The sequence below is a fragment of the Mobula hypostoma genome, chromosome 3 (assembly GCF_963921235.1).
Source record: "Mobula hypostoma chromosome 3, sMobHyp1.1, whole genome shotgun sequence".
NCBI lineage: Eukaryota > Metazoa > Chordata > Chondrichthyes > Myliobatiformes > Myliobatidae > Mobula > Mobula hypostoma.
In genome coordinates, this window is record NC_086099.1 from 81582017 (window position 1) to 81607207 (window position 25191).

At 42.0% G+C, this 25191-nt stretch overlaps 1 protein-coding gene across 1 annotated transcript in view; it reads left to right on the forward strand.

The window, feature by feature from the left end:
• The window catches only part of lgi2a (leucine-rich repeat LGI family, member 2a), a 72042-nt gene that overhangs the window by 28176 nt on the left and 18675 nt on the right, over nt 1-25191 (forward strand). Inside the window, exon 6 of the mRNA XM_063042160.1 lies at nt 21751-21920. Coding sequence (XP_062898230.1) covers nt 21751-21920 — 170 coding nt within the window. The remainder of the gene's footprint in view (nt 1-21750; nt 21921-25191) is intronic.

The window sequence follows — 25191 nt, forward strand, 5'->3', positions numbered from 1 at the left end:
GGTATGACTGAGCATCTCCCCGGGATTTGTGGGAGGCTAGGGAAGAAATTGGAGAGGCCCTTGTTGAAACGTTTGCTTCATCATTAGCCACTGGTGAAATTCCCAGGATTGGAAGGTGGCTAATGTTCCATTGTTTAAGAAGGGAAGCAAGGACAAGCTAGGGAACTACAGGCCAGACAGCCTGATGTCAGTAGTGGAAAGTTACTGGAAAGACTTCTGAGGGACAGGATCTACCAGCATTTGGCCAGGCAGAGTCTGATTATAAGGAGTCAGCATGGCTTTGCTCACGTTTGACGAACCTTCTAGCATTGTTTCAAAGAAGAGTCCAAAAAGGTAGCTGAAGGTAGGGCTGTGGATGCAGTCCATTTGGGCTTTAGCAAGGCCTTTGAGGTCATGCAAGGTAAGCTAGTCTGGAAGCTTAGGTCCCAAGGAAACTAGGGAGAATTAGATAGGTGGATTCAAAATTGGCTCAGAGGTAGAAAGAAGATGGCCGCAGGGATCAGTGTTGAGTCTCTTGTTGTTTGCTACTTATATAAAATGGTTTGGATACAACTGTACAGGGCTTGATGAATAAGTTTGTGGATAACACAAAACTAGGAGTTGTTGTTGATAGTGAAGAACATTATCATAGATTGCAGAGAGAACTTTTTATGCAAGGGGTGGTGAGTATATAGAATGAACTGCCAGAAGTGGTTAAGGCAGGTGCAATAGTATTGTTTTAAGAAGCACTTGTTTAAGGAACATATGGGTGGGGTGAGGTCTTAGAGGGACATCGCCTATACTGTGATGTGCTGAGGCAATGGCATCAACACAGGTGATGCCACAGGCTCAATAAGCTGATTAAAAAGGCTGGCTCTGTTATGAGTTAAAGTGGACACACCGGAGGCTGTGGTAGAACAAAGGACTCTACAGAAAATCCTGGCAATTCCAGACAATGTTTCTCATCTGCTGCATGCCACCTTGGCTGAACAGAGGAGCACCTTCAGTAACAGACCAAGAGAACCGCACTGCTCCAAAGAGCGTAAAATGAGATCATTCTTAAGGCTGATTCATACTTGTGCGTCAACTCGACGCCATAACCTACGCAAGTGGCCTACATGCGTCGTGACCATTTATACTTGTGCGTTGGTGTGTCTGCGTCGCTCTGCAACTCGCGCACATCGCGCATGCGCACACACCTGCCCGTGCAAGGCTTCATGGTCATGGTAGTCTTTCTCGGGATAAACAAGTTTAAAGCAAGCGTCTTTTTTCGTAAAAGCGAAATGTGTCCTCCATAATTTCAGAGGTCTGTAAAGCTTTATGGAAAGCATTGCAGCCAGAGCTCCTTCCCTGCCCTTCAGTTGCCCAATGGGAAGCTATTGCAGCGTAGGAGGAAATGCAATGCTACCAGGTGGACCAATCACAGTTGTTTCGGTTTGCGTTGCTGCGACACATAGTTACATTTCGGGAGAAGTGCGCATCAGGCTACGGTGTAGGGATCCGCATAGGCTCTGCGTAGGGTTCGCGGCGACGCCGTACCTATGGCATCGAGTTGGCGCACAAGTATAAATCAGCCTTTACCCTTGGCCATTAGGCTCTATAATGAGTCAACCTATAGCTGGGGAAGTGATGATTCCTTCCTGTTAGAGTGTTTGAGGTAACTTTTTTTAAATTCTTTCTTACTTCTCTTCTAATATTTGTATATCTGTGTACTTGTAATGCTACTGTGACACTGTAATTTCCTTTGGGATCAATGAAGTATCTATCTATCTATCTATCTATCTATCCATCTATTGCAGGAAATTGGGAGGAGTTGGATGTGCATTGTGATAACCATTAACTCATTGGGTCAAAGAGTCTGTTCCCATGTTGTGTTGCTGTATGACGCTAACACTTGTAAAGATGTCTAGATTTCAATGTATATTCCAGCATTTTCAAACTTGCTGTTGATTTTTTCTAGATTATGAAGACACGTAGTCCTCTTATTGTCATTTAGTAATGCATGCATTAAGAAATGATACATTATTTCCTCCGGTGTGATATCACAAAACACAGGACAAACCAAGACTAAAAAAAACTGACAAAACCACATAATTATAACATATAGTTACTAAAAGTGTAACAATACCATAACTTGATGAAGAACAGTCCGTGAGCACAGTAAAGTTCAAAGTTTCTCAAATGTCCCACATCTCACGCAGACGGGAGAAAGAAGAAAAACTCTCCCTGCCATGCCGACCGCAATCTGACTCTGAGTCATCCGAAAACTTCGAGCTCTGATCAGCTCTCGGACATTGAGTACTGAGCGCCATCTCTGTCCGAGCGATTCGACCTCTTTCTCGGTTGCCAAAAGTAGGCAAGGCTGGGAATTTTGAGGCCTACCCTCCGAAAGATTCCCAAACGCGCAGTAACGACAGCAGCGAAGAAGCGTTTCAGAAATTTTTCCAGATGTTCCTCTGTGCTTTCACGTCCATTCTCCATCAAATCAGAATTGTCCATGGCCCCTATTTAACAGATATGACATCATTTTTCACCGGAGAGCTGCGCACTCCCTGTTAGAAACAGAGATTACTGCAGACTTCAGCCTGACAGACTCCATGGTAAAATGGGAAGAAAATTTGGTTTGATTAGCATGGAGGTTTAACAAAAGAATTGAGTATAGGAAATGGGACAGTATGTTGCATTTGTGTAAGTCATTGGGGAGATCGTGCTTGAAGTATTGTGTATAGTTTCGGTCACTATTATATGAAAGATGTGGTTAAACTGGAAAGAATTCGGAAAAGATTTACAAAGATGTTACCCAGTCCAGAGGGCCTGAGTTATAGGGAGAGTTTGACAAGGTTTGGTCTTTATTCTTTGGAATAAAGGAGAATGATCGGTGAGCTTGTAGAGATGTGTAGAATTATGAGAGGCACAGATAAAGTTAATGATAACTATCTTTTCCCCCAGGGTAGGAGAGGCCAAAATTAAAGGACATAGATTTAGGGTGAGAGGGAAAGGATTTAAAAGAGACCTGAGTGGGAATGTTTTCATGCAGAGGATGGTGAGTATATGGAATGAGCTGCTGAGGTTAGTACAATAGTATAATTTAAGAATACTAAGTTCTTACATCAAAGGGCGGGGCTTAGAGGTATGTGAGCTAAACGCAAGAAAGTATGACTAGATGGATGGGCATCATGGTCGACATGGATTGTTGGATGAAAGGGCCTGAATCTGAGCTGTATTGCCCTGATTCTATGACTATAATCTAAGGAGGTAAAGAGTTCCTTAAAGAGCAAATGACTGTGTTTGGCATGATACAAAAGTGAACTGACAATTTTCAATTTTGTTTGGTCTACTCTAAAACAGAGGATCTTTTGCTGGCCTCTGCCCTAGCCCCAATGTCATTCTCCACAGTAACTCTGCAGAAACCATCACATGTTCTCAACCTTCCAAACCATTTCAAGAAACTATCTGTGTAAAGTCACCATAAGAGTCATCAGTAATCCTTAATCTCTTCTGCCCTGATCAAATACTTGAACTTGTGGCGTCTATACATCTAAGTTTCAAATGTTTTACAATTTTTTACATTAAGTTTTGTCCATTTTTTCAACTGGGACTTAAACCAATCTTTGTTCAAATTTTAGTTGTTGGTGAATGCAGCAGGCCAGGCAGCATCTCTAGGAAGAGGTACAGTCGACGTTTCGGGCTGAGACCCTTCGTCAGGACTAACTGAAGGAAGAGCTAGTAAGAGATTTGAAAGTGGAAGGGGGAGGGGGAGATCCAAAATGATAGGAGAAGACAGGAGGGGGAGGGATGGAGCCAAGAGCTGGACAGGTGATTGGCAAAGGGGATATGAGAGGATCATGGGACAGGAGGTCCGGGAAGAAAGACAAGGGCAGGGGGAACCCAGAGGATGGGCAAGGGGTATAGTCAGAGGGACAGAGGGAGAAAAAGGAGAGAGAGAAAAAGAATGTGTATATAAATAAATAAATGGGGTATGAGGGGGAGGTGGGGCATTAACGAAAGTTAGAGAAGTCAATGTTCATGCCATCAGGTTGGAGGCTACCCAGGCGGAATATAAGGTGTTGTTCCTCCAACCTGAGTGTGGCTTCATCTTTACAGTAGAGGAGGCCGTGGATGGACATATCAGAATGGGAATGGGACGTGGAATTAAAATGTGTGGCCACTGGGAGATCCTGCTTTCTCTGGCGGACAGAGCGTAAGTGTTCAGCGAAACGATCTCCCAGTCTGTGTCGGGTCTCGCCAATATATAGAAGGCTACATCGGGAGCACCAGACGCAGTATATCACCCCAGCCGACTCACAGATGAAGTGTCGCCTCACCTGGAAGGACTGTCTGGGGCCCTGAATGGTGGTGAGGGAGGGTGGCTCCATCCCTCCCCCTCCTTTCTTCTCCTATCATTTTGGATCTCCCCCTCCCCCTCCCACTTTCAAATCTCTTACTAGCTGTTCTTTCAGTTAGTCCTGACAAAGGGTCTCGGCCCGAAACGTCGACTGTACCTCTTCCTAGAGATGCTGCCTAGCCTGCTGCATTCACCAACAACTTTTATGTGTGTTGCTTGAAATTCCGGCATCTGCAGACTTCCTCGTGTTTTGTTCAAATTTTATTGTTTCTTTCTGTGTCCAATGACTCCAATTCACTCCACATTCTTCACAACTGAAGGAATTAGAGACTTGGCAGCAATAATAGAAGAGAATCAGAAATGGGGGCAGTTCATAGCCACCATAAGACTTAGGAACAGAATGAGGCCATCTGGCCCATCAAGTCTGATCTGCACTTCAATCATGGCTGATCCTTTTTTCTCCCCCTCCTCAGACCCATTCCACGGCCTTTTCCCCGTAACCTTTGATGCCATGTCCAATCAAGAACCTATCAATCTCTGCCTTAAATACACCCAATGACCTGGCCTCCACAGCTGCCTGTGGTAATAAATTCCACAAGTTCACCACCCTTTGGCAAAAGAAATTTCTCTGCATCTGTTTTAAATGGACACCCCTCTATCCTGAGGCTGTGCCCTCTTATCCTAGACTCTCCCACCATGGGAAACATCCTTTCCACATCCACTCTGTCTAGCCTTTCAATATTCAAAAGGTTTCAATGAGATTTCCCCCCACCCTTCTAAATTCCAGTGAGTACAAACCCAGAGCTAACACACGTTCCTTTTACGATAACCCTTTTGTTCCCAGAATCATCCTTCTGAACCTCCTCTGAAACTTCTCCAAACCCAACACATCTTTTCTTTGAGGAGGAGCCCAAAACTGTTCACAATACTCACGGTGTGGCCTCACCAGTGCCTTATAAAGCCTCAGCATCACATCCCTGCTCTCGTATTCTAGACCTCTTGAAATGAATGCTAACATTGCATTTGTCTTCCTCACCACCAACACTACCTGCAAGTTAGATTGTTCTACACAAGGACTCCCAAGTCCCTTTGCATCTCAGGGTTTTTGATTTTCTCCCCACTTAGAAAATAGTCTGCACATTTATTTCTACTATCAAAGTGCATGATCATGCATTTTCCAACATTATATTTCATTTGCCAGTTTTTTGCCCATTCTCCCAATCTGTCTAAGCCCTTCTGTATCCTACCTGTTTCCTCAACACTACCTGCCCCTCCACCAATGTCTGTGTCATCTGCAAACTTGGCAACAAAACCATCTATTCCATCATCTAAATCATTTGTATACAGCATAAAAAGAAATGGTCCCAACACTGTCCCCTGCAGAATACTACTAGTCACTGGCAGCCAACCAGAAAAGAATTATTTTATTCCCACTTGCTACCTCCTACCAATCAGCCAATGCTCTAACCATGTCAGTAACTTTCCTGTAATAACATGGGCTCTTAACTTGGTAGCAGCCTCATGTGTGGAACCTTGTCAAGACTTTCTGAAAGTCCAAATATACGACATCCACTACATCCCCTTTATCTATCTGATTTGTAATCTCGTCAAATAATTCCAACAGGTTTGTCAGGCAGGATTTTCCCTTGAGGAAACCATGCTGACTTTGTCTTATCTTGTCCTGTGTCACCAAGTATTCCATAACCTCATCTTTACCGATTTACTCCAACGTCTTCCCAACCATTGAGGTCAGGCTAATTGGTCTATATTTCCTTTCTGCTGCCTTCCTCCTTTCTTAAAGAGTGAAGTGACATTTGCAATTTTCCAGTCCTCTGGCACCAATGATTTTTGAAGGATCATTACTAATGCCTTCCTAATCTCAACTGCTACCTCTTTCAGGACCCTAGAGTGCAGTTCATCTGATCTGGATGACTTGTGTACCCCTAGGTCTTTCAGCTTTTTGCTCACCTTCTCCCTAGTAATAGTAACTGCAACTCGCATCTCTTCCCTCGCACCCTTCAACATCTGGCACACTGCTATTGTCTTCCACAGTGAAGAATGATGCAAAATACTCATTTAGTTCATCTGTCACCTCCTTGTCCCCTGTTATTATATCTCCAGCCTCATTTTTGAGCGGTCCTATACCCAGTCTCATCTCTTATTTTTTTTACATATTTAAAAAAGCTTTTTCTATCCACTTTGATGTTGTTTGCTAGCTTGCTTTCATATTTCATCTTCTCCCTCCTAATGATTCTTTTAGTTGCTCTCTGCAGGTTTTTAAAAGCTTCCCAATGCTCTGTCTTTCCACTAATTTTTGCTTTGTTGTCTACCCTCTTTTGCTTTGACTTCCCTTGTCAGTCACGGTTGTACTATTTTGCCATTTGAGTATTTCTTTGTTTTTGGAATATATCTATCCTGCACCTTCCTCATTTTTCCCAGAAACTCACACTGTTGCTGCTCTGCTGTCATCCCTGCCAGCATCTCCTTCAAATTTACTTTGGCCATCTCCTGTCTCATAGCACTGTTATTTCCTTTACTCCACTGAAATACTGCTACGTCAGACTTTCTCCCTATCAAATTTCAAGTTGAACTGTATCATATTGTAATCACTGCCTCCTAAGGGCTCTTTTACCTTAAGCTCCCAAATCACCTCTGGTTCATTACATAACACCCAATCCAGTATAGCTGATCTCCAAGTAGTAACAAACTGCTCTAAAAAGCCATTTCATAGGCATTTAGCAAACTCACTCTCTTGAGATCCATTACCAACCTGATTTTCCCAATCAACGTGCATGTTGAAATCTCCCATGACTATCATAACATTGCACTTTGACCTGTCTTTTCTATTTCTCATTGTAATCTGTGGTCCACATCCCAGCTAATGTTGGGAGGCCTGTATGTAACTGCCATCAGGGTCCTTTTACCCTTGCAGTTTCTTAACTCAACCCATAAGGATTCAGCATCTTCTGATCCATGTCACATATTTCTACTGATTTGATGCCATTCTTCACCAGCAGAACTACACCAACCCTCTGCTTATCTTCCTGTTCCTCTGATACGGCATGTAACCTTGGACATTCAACTCTCAACTACAACTATCCTTCAGCCACGATTCAGTGATGTCCACAACATCGTACCTGTCAATCTGTAATAGTGCAACAAGATCATCCACCTTATTTCTTACACTCTGTGCATTGAGATGTAACACTGAGTACTGTATTTGCTACCCTCTTTGATTCTGCATCCCAAATACACTGATACTTGCCCTTCTGGCTGCAATTTTATCCTATCATTTGCCTGCCCTTCCTGACAGCCTGACTGCGTGCTATCTTTGTTTTTAACCATCTGTTCTATCTTGAGTCTCTTCACTCTGGTCCCCATCCCCCTGCCAAGTTAGTTTAAACCCTCCCTAACCGCTCTAACAAACCTGCTCACAAGAATATTGGTCCCCCTTGGGTTCAGATGCAACCCATCACTATGAAGAGGTCATACTTCCCCCAGAAGAGATCCCAGTGATCCGAGAACCTGAAATCCTGCCCCCTGCACCAGCTTTTCGGCCACACATTAATCTGCTAAATCATCTTGTTTCTACCTTTACTGGCATTTACTCTCAGCCACTATTGCAGTACTTATTTAGTGTAAATGAACCATTGAACAAGCACAATCTTAGCTCACTGTTCACCCTTTTATACTTTAAATTCAAAGATAAATTAAACTTTCATGTGATAATAGATGTTATTGTATAACTTCACAATGGAATTTACCTTGTTCCTACTTTATTGGATATTTTCTACTAATGGCATAGTGCTTATTCCTCACTGAGTTTCTCTGGCACAAGAGACTGCAGATGCTGGAGATCTGGAGAAACACAGACAAAATGCTGCAGGAACCCAGCAGGTCAGGAACATCAGCGAAACATCGACTGCCCATTCCCTCCATAGATGCTTCCTGACCTGCTGAGTTCCTTCAGCACTTAGTATGTATTGGCCTAAAATTCTCAGATGGTCCAGATATCATTTTCTCAGTTCTGCTTTCTGTTGGATTGCCAGTCAACCCAAGTGACCCAAGCCTTAAAGTTCTTAATGAGCAACATCTAGCTATGTGAGAAAAATAACTGATTAAAGAATAAGATTGGCATTTGGAACCACATAATTTATTGATCTATAAGATCACTGATAAAATTTACTGTTGCAGATGATCAGGAATGGATTCTGTTTTTAAAACTGAATGTAACAATGTACATGCGAGTTAAATATAAAAGTCAAACATTTAACCATGAGCTAAATATGGTTGCTAGAAACAACTTCTTTCAGGGTTTGAATAATTAATGATTTTGTCAGCTTGGGCTTCCTGGGGCAATAAAATTCCATGTGTAATCCATCAGTAATAACAAGAACTGATTAGCAAACATAATCAGCACATCATACAAAAACAATTGGTGGATGCATTGTAAAGTCAACAATACATGCTGCTGCCACACCATTTTTGTCATCTTTTCCCCATTTAGCTAGCAGTTGAGTGACAACAGGTTTAAATAGTGTGATTGCTTTTGATTTAACTGGGAACAGAGCCAATATAATTAACCTCGCTGTTTCCAGCAAGGATAATAGTAGTAGATTGTCAAGTTTTTGTGCTGTTCAAGAGTCTCCAGGCTGTATTACAATGGGAAACTCGGGAGTGTAATGATCATGAGCAAAATATTCTTCATAAATAAACTCAATTACATTTTGCAAAGAGTTCTTAATCAATAAAATAATTTTCAAGAAGAGATTTTCTGGAATTTTCCTTACTTAAGGATTATAAAGTGACACCAGATGACAATTGTCCTTTGAATGCATACTGCTTCTTCCGCAGAGCCATTCAAAATTCATCCCACTACTAGAATCATTCCTGCACCACCTTCTGGTGTAAATGGTTGTCCTTTTTCCTCCACTCTTCTGCTGTATCTTATGGCAAAGTGTACAAGGCACCATCAAGTCCACCCACTGCATGTGTCATGCACTCTTCACTCTCTCAAAGCAACACTTCAAGAACTGACCCTTTCAGTATTCACTGGTTAAGGAGCGATAAACTGGTTAGAGTCTGTCTTAAAGAAAAATTGTGCAAACTCTGAGTAATGATCAAGTCTTATGCCCGTTTCTGAATCCAAGCACTTAACTATTTCACCATTCTGTACAATGTATAACATTTGGAAAGTTCCATATGAAATATACAGGGAAGTGTTATGTTTTGTAACTCCAAGCTAATTGAAAGAAAAACATAGGAGCCCAAGAGAATGTGTATGCTTTGTTTTGACCTCAGCGAGGCACACATATGAACTGGTGACATATGCCATATAACCTTTACATATAACCTGTAATGAATTATGTAAACAAACAGAATACTGAAATATTGAATACACAACACTCCTCCCAGCTTAGCTATAAACTCCAACTCAATACAGAGTGCATCTACACACGCACTCATTCTATAATCCCACTACTGTGTAGACATTCACAGCATAGTAAATTTTAAATTGTCGCAAATTTAATTGCTATGGAGGAGATCTTACTCTTTTGGGATAATGCCTTCCCTGACAGAGGGGAGGGGGGTGTCACTCTGCTCGGCAGGTGAGACGTGTCTGTGAAACAGCCTCAGGTTCTGGGGCCTCCTCAGTGGTGGCGTGGTGGTTGTAGGAGTTGACTCTGGGACTGCAGGCAGTGGTTCTGACAGTTCTGAAGGCTTTCTTGTAAGATTCCACAAACTATACAATCTCTCAGCGCACCATTAAGCCCATCACTGAACTGACAATGGTCAGACAATCTTTTCAATTCATTCGCATATGCCAAAATGGATTCCCCTTCTTTTTCATTCTGCTTTAGAAACCTAAAGCACTCTGTAATCAATATGGTCTTGGTTCTAAATGTTCCTGCATTACTTTCATGATATCAGCAAAGCTCGTTTTGGCTGGTTTAGTTGGAGTAGTCAAACTTCTAAACAAACTGTATGCCTTCAAACCCAATCCACTCTGCAAAACTGGTACTTGATTTTCATTGGCTATTTCATTTTGCTTTTAAATACTGCTCATTAGCTTCGTATACATGAACCAGCTATCCACTGAACAATCAAACAATTCTATCTTTCCAATGTAGCCAGCAATTTCTGTTCTTTTTTTTTAATGATTATTATCATCTGGTACTCACTGTTTATGAACCCGTGAATCCTTCCATTTTCTGCCTTCTTAAAAAATTCAACGGTCTCTGTCCGTTCTCAAAGAAGCATGTGCTGTGCTGGACTATTTCTCACTGTTTTGTTTAAACTCAGACATATCACTGTGCTTCAACAGGTAGATAGTCATCTCAGGTTCAGTTCAAACTTCCTTGTCCCAACAGTTATGTTTTGTAACTCCAACATGTAAAACTAATTGAAAGGAAAACATGATAGCCGGGAATGCAAGTCTAACTTTGGTTTCATTTGAAGTGAGGCACTCACTTATGACCTGGTGGCTTGATTATGATCGTCATTCACATACTTCATATATTTAACCATAACAAATTATTTAAACAACAAAGAATGCTTAATCAAGCAATATGTTTACAATATTACTCAAATATTACTGATATATTAAATACACAGCACTCAGTACGTGGATCCTGGCATACTGACAATGGAATATCTTGATGGTCTTTGAACAGTTATCTTCTCTCAAAGGCCTTTGAACTGTTTTAGATGTCTCAGACATTTAAAAACATTTCTAAGATAGTTTAGAAAAAATAAAGTTAAATTTATTTTTTAAATGTATTTAAAGATAAACAACTGAATTTCAGATTATCAGAGAGCAGCTGCATTTCTCAAAGTGCATGCTAAAATAAATAGCTCACTCTACCAGAAATGTATTGATTGAGAGATACAGTGCAAAACAGGCCTATCCGGCCCGACAAGCCGTGCTGCCCAGCAACCCATCTATTTAACCCGAGACTAACCACAAGACAATTTATAACAACCAATTAACCTACTAACCAGTAAGTCTTTGGATTGTGGGAGGAAACAGGAACACAAGAAGGAAGCCCACATTATCGCAGGGAGAATGTACGAACAGTTGGTGCCGGAATTGAACTCTGAACTCTGACACCCTGAGCTGTAATAGCATTGCGCTAAACAGTATATTACCGGGGCATCACAGTAAGGTAGAATAATACCAAAGTAAACAAAGCACTGTCTTGGACACTCTTTTCCAATTAATGTCAATGAGCTGATTATGTTTCATTCAAATTGATGTTATCACGCTTCTTACGTTTACCACCCTTGGTGTAAAGCAGGTATGAGGTGCATCCAGTCTCTGCACATCAGTGCATTTGTTGCTGTGTCCCTGCATTCAGTCTAGTAACAGAGCAGTGGCATCTGACCTCCAGCTAAATGCAACACATAGGCTGATCTGACCCATGAGGACCACAGTGCTCAGATTTCCTATGGAACAGCCTGCTGGAAATGATTGTTTCAGCCATAACGGAGAGCAGATTTTCAATTCAGCTTTTTTTTTAAAAAACTAGATCCAGCCATAAAGCTACGCAACTTCTTCTCTTCCCTGGTCCTACCTCCGGCTGTAAACCCGGCCCAAATTCCCGGTAATGTATAGCTGAGCTGGCAAGTGTGCAGATCTGTATGTGCTAGGTCTGCAGGTAGCGAGGACTCGGAGCATTCATGATTGATTGACTGAACCATTACGATTTACAGCAATTGGGTTTCAGAATATCAGAGCGTATCTGTATTTTTTGAAGTGTCTGCAAAAGCAAGTGGCCTCCACTTTCTGTGAGTCTTCCCAATTTCAGAGTAATTTTTATAGCAGCAGTTTGGAGTACTGTGCTCAGAAAATTAAGGCCAATATTTTTGTTGAATGTATTGTAGAAGGAGGTAATGACAATTCATGTGGCTTAAAGGAATGATTATCTCATTGAGATATATTGAAAGGCCTAGAAAGACTGGCTGTAGAGAGGATGTTTCCTCTAGTGGGGGAGTTGAGGACCAGAGGCTATAGCCTCAGAATACAAGGACATCCCTTTAGAACAGAGATGAGAAGGAATTTCTTCAGACTTTGGTGGTGAATCTGTGGAATTCATTGCCACAGGTGGCTGTGGGGGCCAAGTCTTTGAGTATATTTAAAACAGAAGTTGATAGGTTCTTAATTAATAAGGGTGTCAGAGGTTACGGGAGAAAGCAGGAGCATGCGGTTGAGAGGAATAATAAATAAGCCATGATGGAATAGCAGAGCAGAGTTGATAGGCTGAGTGGCCTAATTCTACTTGTATATCTTGTGGTATACACAGACAATGGACTTTGTCACGTGTATTACCATATTGAAAGCTCAGGCTTGGCTGCACAACAAAAACAGAAGTATTGCATTTACAGTAGTTCAGAAAACTGAGCGAGCTTTAAAAATGGAAGCCATGATTTGCCAGAAAACGAGTCTGACATAATGTTGGCATTATTGAGCAAGTTCCTGCTTAATCTAGTCTGTCTTGTTCATTTTTTTGTGTGTGTGTGCTATGATATGCAATTACTTTAAATAAGCAATGTTCAATAATGATGCCAAGTAAATTTACTTTAATTTTTCTTTAGAAAAGACATGCATTGGGAGTTTCACCTTCAATCATAAATTATGCAATTATGACGAGGTGACAGCATGATCTATGAATGTTTTGTAAAATTTCCTATGTAATTTGTACAGCAAGTAAATACTCAATCTGAACAATTAACAAGCCTAGTACAAGGTTTCTACTGCTTTCTCCACTTCTAAGATTTACACACAACCAATTAATTACAAAAATATAGAGTATTAACATAGGCCATTTACAATGTCCTTCTGTGCGATATAGGCTCCATGTGATTCAATTTAAAAAGGAGATATTTTTCCATTAACAAATAATGGCATAGGTTTTGTGGGATATTGGTGACAAATCTTTCAGCAGAGGTGTAATTTGCAAAAACCTTGAGGTTCCCATGAAAATCACAAATCTTCAATTCTTTGAGCTCATCATGAGAAATGTGAAAGCTCTGATATAGTTAAGGGTTACAACCATGTGCCAAATCAGAAGGAGCGCAGAGCTTGGATACATACATGGAATTATGATGTAGTGGCCATTACAGAGACTTGGCTGGCACCATGGCAGGAATGGATTTTCAATATTCCTGGATTTCAGTGCTTTAAAGGGGACAGAGAGGGCAGAAAAAGGGGAGGAGGGGTGGTATTACTGGTCAGGGATACTATTACAGCTACAGAAAGGGTGGGTAATGTAGCAGGATCCTCTTTTGAGTCAGTATGGGTGGAAGTCAGGAACAGGAAGGGAGCAGTTACTCTATTGGGGGTATTCTATAGGCCCCCTGGTAGCAGCAGAGATACAGATGAGCAGATTAGGAGGCAGATTTTGGAAAGGTGCAAAAATAACAAGGTTGTTATCATGAGTGACTTCAACTTCCCTTAATATTGATTGGCAGCAGATTAGTTCCAAGGGTTTAGATGGGGCAGAGTTTGTTAAGTGTTCCAGGATGGATTCCTGTCACAGTATGTGGACAGGCCGAAAAGGGGGAATGCCATACTAGATCTAGTACAAGGTAATGAACCGGGTCAGGTCACAGATCTCTCAGTGGGTGAGCATCTGGGGGACAGTGACCACCGCTCCCTGGCCTTTAGCATTATCATGGAAAAGGATAGAATCAGAGAGGGCAGGAAAATTTTTAATTGGGGAAGGGCAAATTATGAGGCTATAAGGCTAGAACTTGCGGGTGTGAATTGGGATGATGTTTTTGCGGGGAAATGTACTATGAACATGTGGTCGATGTTTAGAAATCTCTTGCAGGATGTTAGGGATGAATTTGTCCTGGTGAGGAAGATAAAGAATGGTAGGGTGAAGAAACCATGGGTGACAAGTGAGGTGGAAAATCTAGTCAGGTGGAAGAAGGCAGCATACATGAGGTTTAGGAAGCAGGGATCAGATGGGTCTATTGAGGAATGTAGGGAAGCAAGAAAGGAGCTTAAGAAGGGGCTAAAGGGCTGAGAAGAGCAAGAAGGGAGCATGAGAAGGCCTTGGCGAGTAGGGTAAAGGAAAACCCCAAGGCATTCTTCAATTATGTGAAGAAAAAAAGGATGACAGGAGTGAAGGTAGGACCGATAAGAGATAAAGGTGGGAAGATGTGCCTGGAGGCTGTGGAAGTGAGTGAGGTCCTCAGTGAATACTTCTCTTCGGTATTCACCAATGAGAGGGAACTTGATGGTGAGGACAATATGAGTGAGGTTGATGTTCTGGAGCATGTTGATATTAAGGGAGAGGAGGTGTTGGAGTTGTTAAAATACATTAGGAGGGATAAGTTCCCGGGGTCTGACGGAATATTCCCCAGGCTGCTCCACGGGGCGAGAGAAGAGATTGCTGAGCCTCTGGCTAGGATCTTTATGTCCTCGTTGTCCACGGGAATGGTACCGGAGGATTGGAGGGAGGTGAATGTTGTCCCCTTGTTCAAAAAAGGTAGTAGGGATAGTCCGGGTAATTATAGATCAGTGAGCCTTACGTCTGTGGTGGGAAAGCTGTTGGAAAAGATTCTTAGAGATAGGATCTCTGGGCATTTAGAGAATCATTGTCTGATCAGGGACAGTCAGCATGGCTTTGTGAAGGGCAGATCATGTCTAACAAGCCTGATAGAGTTCTTTGAGGAGGTGACCAGGCATATAGATGAGGATAGTGCAGTGGATGTGATCTATATGGATTTTAGTAAGGCATTTGACGGGGTTCCACATGGTAGGCTTATTCAGAAAGTCAGAAGGCATGGAATCCAGGGAAGTTTGGCCAGGTGGATTCAGAATTAGCTTGCCTGCAGAAGGCAGAGGGTCATGGTGGGGGGAGTACATTCAGATTGGAGGATTGTGACTAGTGGTGTCCCACAAGGATCTGTTCTGGGACCTCTACTTTTTGTGATTTTTATTAACGATCTGGATATGGGGGTAGAAGAGTGGGTTGGCAAGTTTGCAGACGACACAAAGGTTGGTGGTGTTGTAGATAGTGTAGAGGATTGTCAAAGATTGCAGGGAGACATTGATAGGATGTAGAAGTGGGCTGAGAAGTGGCAGATGGAGTTCAACCCGGAGAAGTGTGAGGTGGTACACTTTGGAAGGACAAACTCTAAGGCAGAGTACAAAGTAAATGGCAGGATACTTGGTAGTGTGGAGGAGCAAAGGGATCTCGGGGAACATGTCCACAGATCCCTGAAAGTTGCCTCACAGGTGGATAGGGTAGTTAAGAAAGCTTATGGGGTGTTAGCTTTCATAAGTCGAGGGATAGAATTTAAGAGTCGCGATGTAATGATGCAGCTCTATAAAACTCTGGTTAGGCCACACTTGGAGTACTGTGTCCATTTCTGGTCGCCTCACGATAGGAAGGATGTGGAAGCATTGGAAAGGGTACAGAGGAGATTTACCAGGATGCTGCCTGGTTTAGAGAGTATGCATTATGATCAGTGATTAAGGGAGCTAAGGCTTTACTCTTTGGAGAGGAGGAGGATGAGAGGAGACAAGATAGAGGTGTAGAAGATAATAAGAGGAATAGATAGAGTGGATAGCCAGTGCCTCTTCCCCAGGACACCACTGCTCAATACAAGAGGACATGGCTTTAAGGTAAGGGGTGGGAAGTTCAAGGGGGATATTAGAGGAAGGTTTTTTACTCAGAGAGTGGTTGGTGCGTGGAATGCATTGCCTGAATCAGTGGTGGAGGCAGATACACTAGTGAAGTTTAAGAGACTACCAGACAGGTATATGGAGGAATTTAAGGTGGGGGCTTATATGGGAGGCAGGGTTTGAGGGTCGGCACAACATTGTGGGCCGAAGGGCCTGTACTGTGCTTTACTTTTCTATGTTCTATGTACTCATATTGATTTGAATAGAGGACAATATCGCAAGAGATAAGAACATAAGAAATAGGAGCAGGAGTAGGCCATCCGGCCCGTTGAGCCTGCCCCACCATTCAATAAGATCATGGCTGATCTGTCCGTAAACTCAGCTCCATCTACCTGCCTTTTCCCCATAACCCGTAATTCCCATACTACGTAAAAATCTATCTCACTGTATCTTAAATATATTTAGTGAAGAAGCCTCAACTGCTTCCCTGGGCAGAGAATTCCACAGATTCACCACTCTCTGGGAAAAACAGTTTCTCCTCATCTCCGTCCTAAATCTTCTTCCCTGAATCTTGAGGCAATGTCCCCTAGTTCTAGCCTCACCTAACAATGGAAACAACTTTCCTACTTCTATCTTATCTAACCCTTTCAAAATGTTGTATGTTTCTATAAGATCCCCTCTCATTCTTCTGAATTCTAGAGAGTATAGTCCCAGGCGACTCAATCTCTCCTCATAGGTTAACCCCTTCATCTCTGGAGTCAACCTGGTGAACCTCCTCTGCACTGCCTCCAAAGCCAGTATATCCTTCCTCAAGTATGGAGACCAGAACTGCACACAGTACTCCAGGTGCGGCCTCATCAGTACCCTGTATAGTTGCAGCATGACCTCCCTGCTCTTGAATTCAATCCCTCTAGCAATGAAGGCCAACATTCTGTTGGCCTTCTTAATAACCTGTTCTACATGCAAGTCAACTTTTTGCGATTCATGAACAAGCACTCCCAAGTCCCTCTGCACAACAGCATGCTGCAATCTTTCACTATTTAAATAATAATCTGCTCCTCTATTATTCCTTCCAAAGTGGATGATCTCACATTTACCAACGTTGTATTCCATCTGCCAGATCTTGGCCCACTCACTTAATCTATCTATATCCCTCTGCAGACTCTCTACATCTTTTGTACAACTTGCTTCACCACTCAGTTTAGTGCCATCAGCAAATTTTTCTACGCTACACTCAGTCCCCTCTTCCAAATCATCAATGTAAATGGTAAACAGCTGTGGGCCCAGCACCAACCCCTGCGGCACCCCACTCACCACTGACTGCCAACCGGAGAAACACCCATTTACACCAACTCTCTGCCTTCTATTGGTTAACCAATCCACTATCCATGCCAATACACTTCCTCTGACTCCATGCATCCATATCTTATTTATAAGTCTCTTGTGCGGCACCTTATCGAACGCCTGCTGGAAATCCAAGTATACGACATCCACCTGTTCGCCTCTATCCACTGCACTCATTATGTCCTCAAAGAACTCCAGTAAGTTTGTCAAACAAGATCTGCCCTTTCTGAATCCATGCTGCGTCTGTCTAATGGAACCACTCCTTTCTAAATGTTTTGCTATTTCTTCCTTAATGACAGCTTCAAGCATTTTCCCGACTACAGATGTTAAGTTAACTGACCTATAGTTGCCCGTCTTTTACCTACATCCTTTTTTTAAAAAGTGGCTTGACATTTGCTGTCTTCCAATCCGCCGGGACCTGCCCAGAGTCTAGAGAATTTTGGTAAATGATTACCAACACATTCTCTATAACCTCCGCCAGTTCCTTCAGCATCCTGGGATGCATCCCATTGGGACCAAGGGACATCTACCTTCAGGGCCTCTAGTTTGCTCATCGCTATCTTTTCAGTGACAGTGATTTTATCAAGGTCCTCACCTCCTATTTCATCCATAACATCATTCTTTGGCATATTAGACGTGTCCTCCACCGTGAAGACCGTCACAAAATAGTCATTCAATGCCTCAGCCATTTCCTTTATCACCCAATATTAATTTCCCCCTCTCGTGTTCCAAGGGACCTACGTTGACTTTAGTCTCCCTTTTCTGCTTTTGAAGAGACTCAAATGAATATTAATTAATGTTGAATTTTTAAGATACGTTTTACAAGTTCTTGAGTGTTTTAATGTAAAATAATGTTTAAGTTCAAATTTATTTAATTTTTAGCAGTTTTTGGTTGTTTTTAAATGACTCTGAAGCACTTGGAAACATCTATTGTATTTAAGTCTGGCGAGCATGGTTTAGTTTGTTGACAGATTTTGTTTTCCTTTTTGGCCTGTGTTCAGGTCATGCCACTCTGAGGAATATTTCTAGAGTTGAAGATCTTACCAACTATCCCTTCAAGATCCTGCTGGAGTGATTGTTTTCCAAGTAACAGTATTTTTAACAGGTGTACCAAATCCAGTGTGATCACAAATCTGCTTAAAGGGTACTTATCAAAACAAAATAACATACTCTGATTTATTAGTAAGGCAGGAGAAAGGGGTTGAGAGGCGTAATAAATCAGCCATGTTCGAAATAGACTCAATGGGACGAATAGTCTAATTTTATTTATTTGTTTATTTACGGGACGTGGGCATTGCCAGCTAAGCCAGCATTTATTGCCCATCCCTAGTGGCCATTGAGATGGTGGTGATGAGCTGCCATCTTGAACCGCTGCAGTCCGTGAGGTGTAGGTACACCCGCAATGCTGTTAGGTAGGGAATTCCATGATTTTGACCCACTGACAATGAAGGAATGGCGATATGTTTCCAAGTCAGGATGGTGAGTGACTTGGAGGGGGATTTCCAAGTGGTGATGTTCCCAGGTATCTGCTGTTCTCGTCCTTCTAGATGGTCGTGGTCGCGGGTCTGAAAGGTACTGCCTTAGGGACTTTGATTCCTAAGAACATAGGAACTAATCCTCCTCCTATGTATTATGGTCTTATGCATAATGCTTTGCAGCAAGGGAATAACACATTGTTTACATTTACTCCATGTGTGTTTCCTTACCTTAATACTCAAAATAATTTCAGAGGTCTCAATACCACTTTATTTTTAGAATATCCTAGTACAGTTTTCATTTGAAAGTCGTGACTAAACAAAGTACAAGGGCATGTAAAGTTTGGATGGCTCTGTGCAGAAAATGATCCCAAAGGCCATTGTGCGTTATTTTGTAATGACCCTGATTTAGCAATCATTAAAATTAATGGCCAGAAAACTCTTTATGTGTCCTTCAGTCTACGCTGCTCTTGACTTGGGTTCTATCCTGGGAGCATCCAGTCTGGAAAAAATACTGCAGTTAACCTTTAACAAGAATTGCTACATAAGTCTGTATATTTAAATGTTGTACATAGAGAATATTTTGCTACCAGGGTAACATCTCAGATATATTCCTATTATTTTAGTTGTAATTTTTAGGAATCAAAAAATGGAAGAAACTCAAAGGAAAAAAATTAGAAAACTAACAAAAGTTTTATCAAATCGCTCATACAATGAAGACTAACACAACTTTTAAGTTCAATGAAAACCTCATATTTCATTATACTTTTGACAGACATCTACTTTTTTATTCATTTTATGGGATGAATAGCTGGCAAGGGCAGCATCTATTGCCCAGGGCTGTACGTTGTCCAGGTTTTCCTGCCAACAAGGACAGTTTCATTATGCAAATGAAAAAGTGATACTGTATAATCATCATATGTAACAGGTTTTGCTAGCACTGTCAATGACACCTTCTGCACTTTGATGACAGTCGTGATTAGGTTAATGGGGGAATTAGTCAGAAGGTATATTTTACTGATTTCTTTGAACATATTGTGTGAAACCTATCCCAAGGTTGGTGGTATCACAATGATTACTGGTGTGATTCTGCTACATGATGATAATAATGAGCAGTGGAGTCCTTCATAGCTAATTTATTATTTCTCTCAAACCCATTCTCCTGCCTTCTCCCCATAGCCTTTGACACCATTACCAATCAAGAACCTATCACTTCTGCTTTAAATATACACAGTGACTTTCATACAGCCATTTGAGGCAATAAATTCAACAGATTTGACTAAAGAAATTCCACTTCATCTCTGTTCTAAAGAGATGTCCTTATATTCTGAGGCTGTGGCCTCTGGTCCTAGACTCCCCCACTAAAGGAAACATCTTCTCCACATCCACTCTATCTGGGCCTTTCAATATTTGATAGGTTTCATTGAGATTGCCCCCATTCTTCTAAACTCCAGTCAGTACAGGCCCAGAGCCATCAAATGCCCCTTGTAGGTGAATCCTTCATTCCGGGATCATTCTGTGAACCTCCTCTGGACCCTTGCCAATGCCAGCACATCTTTTCTTGGATATGGGCCCAGAACTCCTCACAATACTCCAAGTGTGGTCTGACCAATGTCTTATTAAAGCATCAGCATTGCATCCTAGTTTTTATATTCTAGTCCTCTCAAAATGAACGCTAACATTGCAGAACTATTTACTGCTATTGAATGCTGCCACACCTGCTGAATAGGAATCTATTTAAAATGCTAATCATTTAATCATTTTGTGTCTTTTAAAGTAATACTAACATTGGTACATTCAATCAACACACGTCAAAGTTGCTGGTGAACACAGCAGGCCAGGCAGCATCTCTAGGAAGAGGTACAGTCGACGTTTTGGGCTGAGACCCTTTGTCAGCACTAACTGAAGGAAGAGTTAGTAAGAGATTTGAAAGTGGGAGGGGGAGAGGGAGATCCAAAATGATAGGAGAAGATAGGAGGGGGAGGGATGGAGCCAAGAGCTGGACAGGTGATAGGCAAAGGGGATATGAGAGGATCATGGGACAGGAGGCCTGGGTTGTCGCTTGTCAATCCTGAAATTGAAATTTACTTGCCCTGATTGCAGATATAAATGTTATATTAAAAATAACCGAAACTGAATGACCAACATGGGGCTCAGCTTCAAGTGCCTTGTGTTTGGAAAGTTCACATTATGATGGTACAGAAACATAATATGAATGTACGCCCACAGAGACAGCAAGGCACAAACTTTGAGGTGACTCATCAGTGAAATAATACAACCTCTGCAGGAATCCAAGACTGTGACTTGCTGTTACCTCCTTCGGAGCAAAAAGAATAGGAATTAAATTGTGTCAAAGCCAACCGTGCCCACATCTAATTTTAAACAAATAATTACTTGTTCAATGGTGCACCTTTTGAGCAGTAAATAATCTCATGAAAATTTCAATGAAAAAGTCAAACTTTTAACTTCCAGCAATGATAAATTATTTGGTCATTTAACTAATTTATGTTGCTGAGTGCCAACTATGTTATGCTTGCAAATGTTTTTATCTATTCACAGAATGAAGATATCACCGCCAGTATTTATTGATCATATCTGATTGTTCTGAACTATGTGCAAGAAGTACAAACGTGATAATAGATAGACTTTACTGTGACTAACACAAGTTACATGTAGGAAAATATAGGCCATATTATATCTTTGTCACTGAAAGGGATGAGAATTTCAATCCCTTCAGTTTGAACTTTATGTGCCTGTACACATTCAGAGCTCGGTCCATAGTTACACAGACAAATTGCTGGAGGAACTCAGCAGTTTGGGCAGCATTTACAGAACGGAATCAAGAGTCATTTTTGGACTTCAACAGGACTTGGTCCATGTTGTCCCTGTTTCTCTTACTTCACATGTAAAATCAAATTAAGAAACTTCCCGTCACAGGTGTTTACTCAGTATTTTCTTTACCCGGCCAGGGATTTGCGTGGAAATAGGTTTCAATGTGACTGTAAAACAAAATGGATGACCTCTTGGCTGAAGACCATCAATGCCACTGTGAATGACGTTTTCTGTGCTGGTCCTCAAGATCTTGAGGGAAAGAAGCTAACTGACCTGACAAACTCTGAGTTTGACTGCCTGTCAACAAGTATGTTGTCTCCAATATTCTCTACAAGTAATGAGAATGTAATTGTATTTTCAGTTATATCAGTAACAGGTCTTAGCAAATGACTTTATCTCTATTTAAAAACAATACAAATAACGTGTAACATGTAGACCATAAAAATTGCAGTTCTATCCATAATTATCCACTGACCATCTCTCAGCGTCTCCCCCCATTAGCCAGTTCTCAATCCATACCAGTACATTATTTCTGGTTCTACAAATAGACCCCCAAAATCAGTCAGGGTCTATCCCAGCCAGAAATCCTGGATCAACAGTTCCATGCACACTGCACTTACCGCACAAGACAGAGCTTTTGTCGCCCGTAACCGCCAGGAACTCAAGAAATACAGCTACGATCTACGCAAAGTCATCGAGGCAACGTGATGACAATACAGGGACAAGACCCAGACCCAACTCTCCACCAACAACACACGCAGCTTATGGCAAGGTCTGCATACCATCGCAGACTTCAAAGCTAAGCACAGTGGTGCTGCCAACTTCGCTGCCTCTCTCCCAGATGAGCTAAATCTTTTTTATGCTCGATTCAATGTCACCAACACTGATCCCTGAGGAGAGCCGCTGAAGCGACCTGCACTTCGGTCATCTCAGAGGCTGAAGTACGCAGGTGTTTCCAACGAGTGGACAGTCGCAAGGCTGTGGGACCGGACGGCATCACAGGGCGGGTACTCAGGATGTGTGCGGCACAACTGGCAGGTGTGTTTGCAGACATTTTCAAACTCTCCCTCTCCCAGTGTAGAGTGCCCTCCTGCTTAAAAACATCCACCATTGTCTCTGTACCTAAAAAGACCAAGGTAACATGTCTGAATGACTGGTGTCCTATCGCACTCACCTCAATAATAGGCAAATGCTTTGAGAGGCTGGTCAAGGACTACATCTGCAGCTCGCTACCACCCACACCGGACTCCCTACAATTCACTTACTGACACAACTGATCAACAGATAGACCAATAGCCACAGCTTTACACACCATCCCTACACACCTGGAGAAGAGGGATAATTATGTGTGAATGCTGGTTTTGGACTACAGTTCAGCATTCAACACCATAATTCCCGCCACGCTTGACAAGAAACTCACAGATCTCAGCCTTGACCCTGCCTTGTGTAGCTGGATCCTGGACTTCCTGTCAGATTGCCAGCAGATGGTAAGAGTGGGCTCCCTCACCTCTGCCCCTCTGACCCTCAACAAAGGAGCCCCCCAGGGCTGTGTCCTAATCCCCCTCCTTTACTCTCTGTACAGCTATGACTGTGTCGCCACCCACAGCTCCAATCTGCTAATCAAATTTGTAGATGATACTACATTGATCGGCCTTATCTCAAATAATAATGAGGCAGTCTACAGAGAAGAATTCATCATCCTGACACCTCTCCCTCAATGTCACAAAAACAAAGGAGCTGGTTGTGCACTGCAGGAGGAACGGAGACAGGCTAACCCCTTTTGACATGAATGGATCTGGGGTTGAGAGGGGCAACAGCTTTACGTTCCTCAGTATACACATCACTGAGGACCTCACTTGGTCTGTACTTACTGGCTGTGTGGTGAAAAAAGCACAACAACACCTCTTTCACCTCAGACTGTTGAAGAAGTTTGGCATGAGTCCCCAAATCCTAAGGACTTTCTACAGGGGCATAATTGAGAGCATACTGACTGGCTTCATCACTGCCTGGTATGGGAACTGTACTCCCCTCAATCACAGGACTCTGCAGAGAGTGGTGTGGACAGCCCAGAGCATCTGTGAACTTCCCACTCTTCAGGACATTTACAGTGATGTACATAAAAAGGTCCCAAAGGATCATTGGGGCCCATCACCCCAACCACAAACTGTTCCAGCTGCTACCATCTGGGAAACAGTACTGCAGCATAAAATCCAGGATCAACAGGCTCCGGGACAGCTTCTTCCACCAGGCCAGCAGACTGATTTGATTCACACTGACACAAATGTATTTCTAATCTATATAGACCGTTCTGTCGTATATCTTACTGTAATACTATTTATAACAAATTACTATAAATTGCACATTGTCCATTCAGACGGAGACATAAAGTAAAGATTTTTACTCCTCATGTATGTGAAGGATGTAAGAAATAAAGTCAATTCAATGCCTTGAACTTGCTGACCACATTGAATGATTTTCCCCCTATCCATTCTACCGATAATAGTCTCAAAGAACAAATTAGTCAAACATTATTTCCCTTTCATAAATCACTGCTGTCACTCCTCACTTTAATCTTGTTCAAGATGATCTGTTACTACGTACTTCATTACAGATTCTAGCTTTTTCCCCAACCAGTACTACTTTAAGGTGACTGGAGGGAGATGTCAAAAGTCATTTTTTTTAATCACACAGAGAGTATCTCTTAAATGTCCCTAATGTATCTGCAGCACATTTCACGCACCCAAGGGAATCTTAAATGGTCACATGGATGAAAGAAAAATGGAGATCTGTGCTGGAGGGAAGCATTAGATTGATCTTGGAGTAGGTTAAAAGGTCAGCATAACATCATGGGCCGAACAGTACTGCAATGTACTCTTCTATGTTCTATGTACTAACAGGTCAGTAGCTTCCTGCTTTCTCCCTCCTCCTTAAATAATAATGCCACACATGCTAACCTCCAATCTGTAAGAACCATTCCAGAGTCTACAGAAATTTGAAAGATGCATCATGAGATTTGATGGTTTTTAGCCTCACCAACTCCTTGTACTTATGTTTTTACCCTGTTACTAATTTCCTTCAGTTCCTTGGTTCTCTTGGTTTTGTAAACACCACTGTAAGTTCTAACAATAGATTCACATTTGCTCTAAATGGTCATTCCCTTGAACATTCTGTGAAAGATTTTAGTCTTTTTATTTTTCTTGCCAGTTATCTTTCATGTTCTGTCTGTCAGTTTATTGGTTCTGTTCATTGGGTTCTAAAATGCTCAGAATCCTAACAACTGGTGCAAATTTTCTGACAGCTTTTGTAAGCCTTTTCCCTTGATTTAACACTAAATTTAATTTCTCTTGTCAGCCATAAAAGGATCACATCTTCTGTTCAGTTTTTGTGCCTTAAAGAAAAATATTATGTTATTTCTTTAAATGCTGGCCTGTCCTGTCCACAATCCTCTCATGAGCCCTTCAGAGTGTTGTACATTATGAACCCCTTGATATTATGTCATGTCAAGAACCTTTCCCTCAGCGTCAGCAAAATGAAAGAGCTGGTCATTGCCTTCAAAGGTGCTGAGGTTGAGAGGGTTG